The sequence below is a fragment of the Myotis davidii genome, unplaced genomic scaffold (assembly GCF_000327345.1).
Source record: "Myotis davidii unplaced genomic scaffold, ASM32734v1 scaffold384, whole genome shotgun sequence".
Taxonomy (NCBI): Eukaryota; Metazoa; Chordata; class Mammalia; order Chiroptera; family Vespertilionidae; genus Myotis; species Myotis davidii.
This window is the reverse complement of record NW_006295385.1, coordinates 614,091-625,812: the sequence shown is the minus strand read 5'-3', so window position 1 is coordinate 625,812 and position 11,722 is coordinate 614,091. Positions and strand designations below refer to the sequence as shown.

General features: G+C 42.9%; 1 protein-coding gene across 1 annotated transcript in view; it reads left to right on the top strand.

The window, feature by feature from the left end:
• WNT2 (wingless-type MMTV integration site family member 2) overlaps nucleotides 1–11,722 on the top strand; it is a 60,619-nt gene that overhangs the window by 613 nt on the left and 48,284 nt on the right. Inside the window, exons 2-3 of the mRNA XM_006770009.2 lie at nucleotides 1,675–1,901; nucleotides 8,051–8,328. Of these exons, the coding sequence (XP_006770072.1) occupies nucleotides 1,675–1,901; nucleotides 8,051–8,328 (505 nt within the window). The remainder of the gene's footprint in view (nucleotides 1–1,674; nucleotides 1,902–8,050; nucleotides 8,329–11,722) is intronic.

Sequence of the window (11,722 nt, the reverse complement as noted above, 5' to 3'; positions counted from 1 at the left end):
TATGTGTGTGTTGACTTTGAAAACTACAATTGTCCCCCCGCCACTCCCCCATACCCCCCCCCAAAAAAAAACCTCTAGACAAACCTAGGGGCCATTCAGGAAGGCAGTCAGGAGCTGTGGAGCCCAGAGTGTGTGATTTTGCACCATTTCCCGTCCTTCCACATTCCTAGTGCTTCTCCCCTTGGGTGGGAGGCACGCTGTGCTGCTGCCTCCAGGTAGACTGCCGCCTCCCCCCAGAGCGTGGGGCTGGGGTGGGGGTTGGGGGGGGGGAATCCAGGAGGAACCGTGCTGCTGTCCTTTGCACGCGGATCGGCGACTTATGTATTTATTTCTCACCGTGACCCTGACAGGTCTTAGCCACCTCACAAAGGGAGCTTTTCTGCCCACCCAGAAACTCTTGTACATCTTCCTACCTAATGATCTGGGAAGGAGGGAAGTGGGAGCTCTTTGGCGTCCTTGCACCTAGGACTTCCCAACAGACTCTAAAATACTGATTCAGAAAGACCTGCTACCTGGGGGGGAATCTAACCTTAGGAGTCTCTGCTAAAGGCCAAAAAGACAGGGCAGGGAACTCCAGAGACGCTGGAGCCCTCTGAGGGAGCATGGCAGAGCCTGACGGGGAGGGGGTTCAAGTCCCCCTTCGGCCACTTTGGATGGGAAGGCGTTCAGCCTTGACATTGCTGACGTGGGATCAAAGATCGATTTATCAGAATGACCATTTTTTCAATAAAATGATATTTCTGTTTCCGTGGTTAAACATTTATTGCCCAGTCTTTTTGTCACTTTGTCTCTCAGCTGTCCCTTAAAGATGCTTTTTTGGAAATCACAGCTCTAATGATTTTATGATCATATAAGTAGTGAAAATGCAAGAAAAGACATTCTCCTTGTTTGATGGCTTCAAAAGACACCTATGGCAACTTTGGTTATATAAAAGGCACCTTTTCTAAACATTTCCCAACTAATAGGGAACATCTGGGCAGAGATGATGATGTAATTTTTTTTTGTTAAAGTTTCTTTTCAAAAGTACTTTATGGAGCTATAATACTGTTTGATTCTTCCAAACATTCAGTGTCCTTAATAACAATAGAAAGAACTATTTCCAAAGGTTCTCTGTAAAGGCCAAGAAGAGCTGGAAAATGGAAATATTTAAAGGATTCGAAAGAACAGCATGTCTGTGAGGAGAGTGTAACATCAGATACCAGCAGGTGTTCATTAGACAGATACAGACAGTTTCTTAACATACTTAAACATTCGGGTCAAATAAATGTGAGCGAGAAGCTTTAAAGGTCGGCTTCCCCCAACGCCAAGTCCAGACACATTTCATCATTGAGATCAGAGCCTTCTTGGGAACAGTCTTTGAAGGCTCTTCCCAAAAGATGTTGCCCCTCCCTGCTCACTCTGTTCCCTGACCGCCCAGAGCGTCATCCGCTGGCCCTGGATTCATGTCCAAGACCAGCCATCGCTCCACTTTGGGGTGGCTTCTACCAGGTTTCTTCTCATGCCTGCTGTGCTGCCTCTCCATGGAACTAAAATTAAATAACCTTTGCTTTGCAATATCCCTAAAAGGATAAGGAATTCATCTTTGAAACAGCGCTTTGAACTCAGTCTCCCAGGAAACACTGTGGCTTAGGGCCTCAATGTCCGTGTTCTCACCTCTGTGTTGGCCCTTCCCAGGTACATGAGAGCTACAGGCGGCGCCTCCAGGGTGATGTGTGACAATGTGCCAGGCCTGGTGAGCCGCCAGCGGCAACTGTGCCACCGACACCCGGACGTGATGCGTGCCATTGGCCTGGGCGTGGCAGAGTGGACGACGGAGTGCCAGCACCAATTCCGCCAGCACCGCTGGAACTGCAACACCCTGGACAGGGACCACAGCCTCTTCGGCAGGGTCCTGCTCCGAAGTAAGCCTCCTGCCTCCAGGCCCCTCCTCGGGCGCTCCCCTCACACACTCCCCCCTTCATTTGGTCTTTGAAGTCCCTGCTCATCCTTTCCTTGCATTTTATTCAGTTCGGAAGCTTGTTCTGTTGGGGGCATTGGCCCTGTTTTACAGAGGAGGACTTAAGAAATCAAGGACCTTGCCTAAAGTTGTGTGGGAGGCTGGTCATAGATTAGAATGTAGACCCCAGGCTGACGTCTTATAATCCTTTGCTCTATCTGTTGCTGGAGGAATCAGTGGACCAGATTTCTCAGACACGAGTGAGCGTGAGGTTCTTGGGGTACCACTGAAATAAGCGTTTCCAGAAGCCCGCCTGGGAGAATGAGATGTAGGAAAAGACTTTGTTTGCATGAAGTTACATCCCTCGGGTTTCAATGTCCCATGTCCCTTAACCCAGCCCTGAAAGAGGGGCAGTTGGGGGTCCAGAGCTCCGTTCCATGTTGCAGCTGGGCCCAGCTCAGCATTCAGGCTGATGAAAGTCCATCAGTCCATTGTGTGGGTCCCACATGGCCATGGGCTGAGTGGGCACAGGGGAGCCCCTACAGCGGGAGAGCCAGGAGCCCCGTCCGTAAGAGCCAAGAGAGAAAAAATCAAGAGAGCTTGCTCCTTTTTTTAGATGTTTAAATATTCAGGTTTCCAGCCCTTGCAGTGACCACACCTATTCTGGCCACTAATTTGTTCCCAGGTGTGACTGACACACAGGTAGGCACCTTCCCACGTCGCTGGGGCCATACTGGGCATGCGTCTGTTGTCCAGTCAGTGGGGAGCAGACTGGGAAAGTGTTAAATTAGCAAAGCGGTACAAATGGCATGCCTATATCATCTAGTCTTCCCTTTACTCCTTTCCTGTTAATAATAACCAGATTATTGCCACAGTATCATATCCATGTCATGTCACACCCCTTCCTGTTCCTCCAGGTTCAGATTTTGTCTCTAGGAAAAAGGAGGCAGTAGCCACAGGGCTTGCTTTTAAATTTAAATATATTTTATTGATTTTTTACAGAGAGGAAGGGAGAGGGATAGAGAGTTAGAAACATCGATGAAAGAGAAACATCAATCAGCTGCCTCCTGCACACTCCCTACTGGGGATGTGCCCGCAACCCAGGTACATGCCCTTGACCAGAATCCAATCTGGGACCTTTCAGTCCGCAGGCCGACGCTCTATCCACTGAGCCAGACCGGTTAGGGCCCACAGGGCTTTCTTGACTTCTTTACTTGCACCTTCCAGAGGATTTGAGCAGAAGATGAGGATGGAGTGGTCAAATCTTTTATTGGCCATAAATGGCTATTATTACAATAATGTACAAATGTAATTAAAAAGCAGAGACAAATCTCTGCTCACCACCTTTGACCTCCCATTCAGCTATTCAGTGTTGGGTCACCCTATATCTAAATTAAACTTTTCTTTTCCCAGTAGACTGTAAATTCTATAAGGTCGGACTAGCCTGCCTTCTCTGCATCTCACTTGATGCTTTGTGTGTTGCAGACATCATTCATTCATTGAATGATTGAGTGAATGAATGGATGAGCTTGTAGTGAACGCCTGTTATTTCCCAGGTATACTTGAGGCAGAAGGGTATTTATGGAGGGAAGGAGTGTGAACCATGATTACATAGTTGGGTTGTTTTGTTTTGTGTGTGCGTGTTTTTTCACTCAGGAGCATTAAACTTCATATAATTGTCTGGTGGGCATGATTCAGTGGTTGAGTATCGACCTATGAGCCAGAAGATCAAGGTTCAATTCCTGGCTAGGGCACATGCCCAGCATGCGGGCTCGATCCCCCAGTGTTGGATGTGCATGAGGCCGCTGATCAATGATTCTCTCTCATCAATGATGTTTCTCTCACTCCCTCTTCCTGCCCCTCAGAAATCAATAAAAAAAATTTTTTTAAACCCACAACATTATATAATTGCATAAAAACCTTTTTAACGTCCTGAATGTGGAAAGTAGCTCACGAGCTGGTATAAAGAGATAATTAACTGAAAATCACATTTTTTTTTAATTGTTCCTTAACCTGGTGTTATAAGCATTTTCCAAGAAATAGCACAGTCCATTTGCTACTGGGAAATCTGACTGAAAACACAAAAGTTTTGTGTGAACCCCAGAAACAGGAAACTTTACACTTGTTTTTGCCCACCCCACCCCCCATTCCTAAGGAAGTCATCCAGGCTGTACACTTGGTAATGCTTAACAGAGGGTGTTTCTATCTTGTAATCATCACAGCCCCGGGGTTTTATGAGGCCAAATGCATAACTGAATGTCTCTGAAATCCCCCCAGGGCGTAGTGCACTCACTCTCAGTGTATCCCTCAAGGAAATTTATGGCCATATTCTGCAATTTTATTCTCTAGCTTAAGAACTATATTCTTCTGCATTCCTCTTGGAGTTTTGATATGACATCGCACATTTTTGAAAGGCTAATAGTAAATTTCAGCAACATGGAATTTTCAGACTTCACCTAGATTAGCTCACTAGTGAATCAATTAAAGTGCCGGAACTTGTCAGAGAAAGTTTGCAAATATTTATTAGCACAAGATACCTTTGGGCAAATTATGCAAGGCTCTCAGTGTTTAAGATACATCAGGGTTTTTCCTTTTCAAAGTGCTCACAACCATTTCCCAATGATTTCAAAGTAAATGTCCTTCTCATTTATAAAAATGATCGCCTCTAAATCCTGTCTATGAAAATCTGTTAAGATGTCTCTATATTGAAGAGAATCTTTAGATCACAAATCAAAGGACCTAATTTTGACCACTAATCCTCAAAGCCTGCCAAAGCTGGGAGTTCATTCATAAAATACTTTAACTTAATCTTGACAGTGTTTGTTTCTTCAGAGCGGTGGAGTGCTAAGAAGGCAGAGGTTGGAACTAGTTTGACTTAGTCTAAGGCCTCAAGTAAATAAGAGATTCTAACTTGTATTTCCTTCAGAGTTCTTTCAGATGAAGCTTGAATGCTTTGCCAAAGTACTCAAAACTTAAAACACCCAAGCTACACAATTTCTTTCCATTCTTCATAGAAGGCCAGATTTCTTCCTGGACATTTATGTAAACTCCTGTGACTGTCAGTGATGATTTTGCGTTGATTCTGGGAGGGCTGAATTTGGCCTAAGGTAGTTTATCCTGGAAATCATCATGAAATTCCAGTGAAGCCTTCCAAAAATTTTTATAATTAATTGCTTGGAGCGAAATTCACATCTTAGAATTGTGAAGAACTTCCTTTGGAAACCTAAATGTGTCCTTATAGATGACTAGGAAGGCAAAGGGCGATGCCATTTATAGGAAGAACATAGAAGTTACTAACACATCCCAGGGTCATAGAGAGATGGAGAACATTTGCCTCTTTTGCTTCAGCCAGCTTAGAGTAAGACACCCATTTTTCGTGACATTTGCATTTCACTCATTCAACAAACTATCGCCAGTCACAGGCTGAGAAACTTAAACCCATATTTCCCTGCAAGAATATACCTCTAGAGTTCTTGAATGAACCTTGAAAAGGTCATTAGGTCTCATCCTTGTAAATGTAAAAAATAAAAATAAAAAAATTTTAAAAAGCAAGCATTTCCAAGGAGTTGAACCCATAACTTTCCAACAAACCTAGCTTCTAACGTTCTGCTCTACCAAGTAACAATCCCTAACTGCAAACAAAAACTATGCTTATGCACTTAGTATTGACATCGTCTAACTTATCTCAACCCCAAAACTAGAGAAACGAATAGTAACACATCAGGAAGTCTAAATACCACTATTTAGATTTGAATTTTATTTCATATTATGATGGCTTTAAAAAGAATCCGTTTTTCTAAGAAGAGCCCCAAGGTCAAAATTTGTTTTGTTAGAAAGCCAACTCTTGAAATGTGCTACTATTTCACACATAGCATTTTAGTGATTCATCTAAGACACTTAACTGAAAACATCTTAAGGCCACATCTAACATGATACCAAAACATCTGGAGGTAAAATGCAAAACCAGTCCCCGTGCTACATTTTTAGTTAAATAAATAAACATCTCTCTATTTAGTAATGTGCTTGAATAATAAGTGACAAATATTGTGAAAGGTATTTTTGCTTTAGAAATTATTTCTGAAAGGCAGCAGATTTTAAGTGATTTTTTTCTTTCAGCCAACAGGTCGATGCAATTGTACCTTAAGCCAGGATGAATGCTTTGCCTAGACAATTTATTCCTCTACTACTTTCAAATTACTGTCTGGCCACTGGTATTCTATCATTGAGATCATCCATATTTCCCCCCTAAATGACCACCTCATAAAATTTCTCTTCATTCTCAGTAAAAAAAAAAAAAAAAAGACTAGTACTAAGTACCTTAAGCACTTGGGAATGTCCCCTCTATGTGATATCTCTAACTGTGGACACTGAACTCCAATCCAAAACCAGGCTTTAGCAGCTCAATGGGGTAACTAATGACAAGGCATTTTCCTAAACTGTAAAATGGGTATAATAAAAATCTCATTTATCTGAGAGCCACAACCCGAGAGTAAACCACATTAGCTTCAGTTAGTCACCATCTTTTATAAAACAACTCAATTCCACTTAGAAAATCTGTAATCCTTATAACCTGGGACTCTGAAACAGCCCTCATGACCATCACATTTTCCTCTTGAGACCACCACCTGCTACCTATAGCAAATATTCATATAATTGATTTTACCTAACTACAGAGCATGACTGATTTCTTTTTATGATGGCTAGAGGTTTGGGGGCAGATATTCTTGGAGGGCTGAGGTAAGTGCCATTTAATATGGTGTAGATACGTTTTCCTGATTTTTAATAATGAGACTAGCAGAGTAAAGATTGCAAAGGGCATTATATAATGTACACAATAAATTTTAGCGCCGAATGACAGACAGAACCAAGCAGGGCTCTGATGCGGAAAGGTGGTTTGTTCTCCCAGCTGTGTGGTTCAAAAAGTCACACTCGTCTTGACATACTGAATCGCCAAATGGCTCTGTTTTCTGCCTTGCATTGGCAGGAGGCGGTTCCGCCTGTATTTTGATTGTTAATATATTTGCTGCAGCAACCATTAATAAAAAGGCGTGCTAATAACAATGAAATACAGCTCCGCTTGAAAAATGAGGTGTACACAGACCCTAAAGAGCCTTATATCTGTCACTGTACCACAACACTGTGTCATGAGTTACTACAGATTATTAAAATAATTTAATGTAGTTATTGCACTGAAATATGTACCTTTCAGCCTGCAAGTGAAAGTAGCCTGTGTGCTAATAAAGAACAATTCTAAGAAATCACCCCAAAGGGTCCTTGCCCAAGTCTAATTATAGGCGGTAAATTTGTTTCCTTCCAGAAAAACCAAAGGAAAGCTTTCCACTGTCTTTTACCCAATACCAGTGATTACTGCAGGTGTTCCAGAAGAAAGTAAATCCACAGTCATAGTTAGACGTGGTATGTAACTAGGATATTGCATATTGCCTTCAACAATCTCCCAATTACTAGTGAAAATCGATGCCACGCCAGCGCTCTCCAGTGTTAGCGCTGCGGCCTGGTCACTGCCTTTAATTCTCTTCCCACCTCGGCCCCTAGATTTTTTTTTTTAATTTGGAATTTCAGTCTGAAATATTAAATGTATACAAGTGCCCTCAGAAATGCCTAGAGGCTTGGCAGGTGTGTTGTTTTTATTTCAAGGTTTTATTCATGGAGTATCATAGAATAGCCAAGATCTATTATGTAATGAAAGAACTGTAGAATTCGGACTGTATGTACAGATGAAAACACAAAAATGTTCCTCTCCTCTCGTCTCGAACATGGAGGGTTCTGGGTTGAGCAAGCACGTGTATGAGACTGACGTGAATTCAGGAGCTGGGCAGGCAGGCTTTCACTGCACTTTCTTTTCCGCTCTGTTTATCTTAAGGACAGTTGTCATATAGGCATCTAAATTAATAACAGCTTATAATATTCGATGGTGATGATTCCTTTTAAGGAGCGAGGCTTGGCTCTAGAAAAGAATCCTTCAAGATGACCAGTCCCCTTTTGCCTAGTGTTGCAGTCTGTCCGAGGCAGAGCAAAGACTAACCAGCCCTCATCTGAACATCGTTCAAAACTAGCAACTCCAGGCCACTTTTAAGAAACGCATTTTTGTTTCAGGTAGTCGGGAATCTGCCTTTGTTTACGCCATCTCCTCAGCTGGAGTTGTATTTGCCATCACCAGGGCCTGTAGCCAAGGAGAATTAAAATCCTGTTCCTGTGACCCAAAGAAGAAGGGCAGTGCCAAGGACACCAGGGGCACCTTCGACTGGGGCGGCTGCAGTGATAACATTGACTATGGGATCAAGTTTGCCCGCGCGTTCGTGGATGCCAAGGAGCGGAAAGGCAAGGACGCCAGAGCCCTGATGAACCTGCACAACAACAGGGCCGGCCGGAAGGTAGGGCTGCGCGCTGCTCACGGGGTGGGCTGCATGGCCTTACAGTCACTCAAGCTGAGCTGATCTCACACTTTCCTAGAGATGATAACATGCCACAGTCACACATTCCCACTGTCCCCCAGCCCCAAGCTGTTTATTCTAAAGAATACCATAGCCCTAACCGGTTTGGCTCAGTGGATAGAGCATCGACCTGGGGACTGAAAGGTCCCAAGTTCGATTCCGGTCAAGGGCATGTACCTGGGTTGCGGGCACATCCCCAATAGGAGGTGTGCAGGAGGCAGCTGATCGATGTTTCTAACTCTCTATCCCTCTCACTTCCTCTCTGTAAAAAAATCAATAAAATATATTTTTAAAAAAGAATACCACAGACTGGCTCTGGCCAGTGTGCTCAGTGGTTAGAGCACCAGCCTGTGCACCGAGGGGTCTCAGGTTCAAATCCCAGTCAAGGGCAATACCTGGGTTATAGGTTTAATCCCCAGACAACCAATCTATGTCTCTCTCACATCGATGTCTCTCTCTCTCCACTCTCCCTCCCTCCAGTGCTTCATCCCACATACCAATGGGACCTTGGATGCTTGTAGTTAAAGGATATCAGGACCCAGACATCTTCTCTCAAACATATCATGAAAGCAACTCACCATGAAAGCAACTTGACTGGCTTCTTTGGGAGTCAGGGATGCTATTTTTAGAACCAGACTTCCCTTGGGATTTCTGCGACCGGAGGAGTAAGTAGACTGAGGGAGGACATGGCCCAAAGGGGTACTATATCCCTTATCTTCTCCCCTTACTAACCTCCTGGGCTGTGACTTCACTGGCCAGTATTGACTCTCTACCTCCCTTTTATTAGATGAGGACATAGGCCCCCAGGTGCTCAAGGTCACATGGAGAATCGGTAGAAAACTCAAGACTAGAACTCAACTTTCAACTGCTAGATGAGGGGTTTTCTGGCTTAGGATGAAGCCATTAAAACAGCAGTTCTCAACCTGTGGGTTGCGACTCCATTGGGGGCTGAACGACCCTTTCACAGGAGTCGCCTAAGACCATTGGAAAACACACATATAATTACATATTGTTTTTGTGATTAATCACTATGCTTTAATTATGTTCAATTTGTAACAATGAAATTGGGGGTCACCACAACATGAGGAACTGTATTAAAGGGTCGCGGCATTAGGAAGGTTGAGAACCACTGCATTAAAAGGACAGTGTTTGAATCCATTGCTAAGCCATGTCTTTCGGCATGGTGGCATGACCAGCATAACATTGTGCCATTGGTCAAAAGCATCCACTGGCTGGGGTAATGAAATATTTAGTCAGATTAATCAAGGCCTAAAATATGTAAAGTGTGGGAAGCACATTAATCTTGTATATAGCTCAGAAATTTATTTTCATATATTTATAATACTTATTTTCACATAGATACAACCGCACGTGTGTGATTAGATAAGATATACATTTCCAGCATTCTAGAAAGTCCCTTGCAGCCTCGTCCCAGGAATCAACCACAAGGGACTTCCATTGTCCTGTTTCCATTTTTTGCCATTGTGAATAAAGCTAGTCTCATTCTAATTGCATGAAAAACAAATAGTTAGGGCCATCTGAGAATAATCGGATTGCCAGTGAGAAGAGATGAACATAATTTGTCATTTGTCAACATAAAATTAAAATGTGCTTGATATTAATATATAAAGAAAGATCCGCATACAATTGAAAGGTCTGGGAGGTGGTCTTTAACATAAAAAAGAATTAAAAAATGTGGATCTGTTTGGATGAAAACTGTCTTATTACACTCACAGAGAGACCAAATGTCATTTAACAAGAGTTGAAAGGAAAGAACTCTTGCTTAGTACAGGAATAAGATGAGTGTGACTTGAACTGTTTACAAATAGTACCTTTCTTGAACTTTAAAAGTCAACATTCCTTATGTTCATGAATTTATTAATTTATAGTGACTACTGCCAAAAAATATAGGCTACGGTTGTGCAATCCTACGACTGTTGGTAATGACTGTTTGTGCAATAGTTTGGAGAGAGGGCGATGTACAGCGACTTTGTTTTGACGTTGATACCGCCTGCATAAGTGATAAAGGGTGGTGTCTTTGATAGGAGTGTGCTGCTTAATTACTCAAGCAGGAAATATCGTCAGATCTCTCAGATTACAGATAAAGGCCAACGGTCACACACTGTATCCCAAAGCATGTTGACTCGTCAAAACAAATACTAATTATGCTAAATAGTTCATTAGATATCGAATGCCTCAGGTCTTTAGGACAGCAGGTCTGAGCTATTATCTTGGAGGCCCTGAAGCAACACGACTTGTAATGTAAATCACATGATGCCTCACTGTGCAGAGGTGAACAGCTGTCAGGCCTCAGATATTCTCCTGCCTACTCTGCAAAACCGAGGAGGCTCCTTTTGATTGGAATAAAAGTGCACACGCTGACTTTTTAAAATGTGGCTTTAATTAATGGTGGGTGGGCAGACTTTTTCAAGGAGATGCATGATGTCAGTGAGTATGAACTTTAATGAGAGTGAATGTATTGAGATAAACATGCGTCTCTAATTCTCTCCTTGCCGTCGTTAGACCCCCCCACTCCCGACTCCCGACTCCCCCTTCGTACAAGCAGAAGGTCTGTGGAATCAAAATGAGAACAGGCTGGGCTTGCGTGGAAGACAGGCCTCCTGAGTTAAACCTCCAACAGGCCTGGTTCTAGAAAACCCCACCACTCAGGGCTGACCACAACATTAGTTCCGTTTTATTTCTTCTGTGTGCTTTTCTGTATTTCCCCAGTTGTCTAATATGAATATCTTATACTTTTTAAAATTGTGGTGGTGGGGGGGGGCAGTAGGGAGGACCAATACACTTTATTTAAAAGAAAACACATCTATTCCAATATGATTCTGTCTAGCCAATGCTATAAGTCGTAATTCAACACCGCCATTCTCAAAAGACCTTAATTTCCCCCTAATATTTGAGCAGTTTAATTCACTTATTATAACAGCTGGTTAGAGCACCCTCATGTGTCTTTGTATGGTAATATCATTTTAGATCTGCGGTGCGACTGTATCATTTTACTCACCGCTTCAGCAGAATTTGTGATGGTGTTTCTTTCCTTTATGTTTACTTGAAACTCATCCTTGATGGAGCCTTGTTTTCTACTTCCAAGGAGTCCTAGAAAGATAAATTTAGCTTGTTCAACACAAACTTTCTATTCAGAAAGACACCCCACAGCTCCGCTCAGTGGCTCTTTTTAGGGGTAGAGAAGCCATGTGATGAAAACCTTTGAGTTACATTTTAGGATAAGGGGAGGTGAATTACAAGCACAAGTGTCTTGATCAATAGTCACCATTTGTTCCCTTTCGGGGGTTGAAAATGGCTTTTAAAATTACACTCT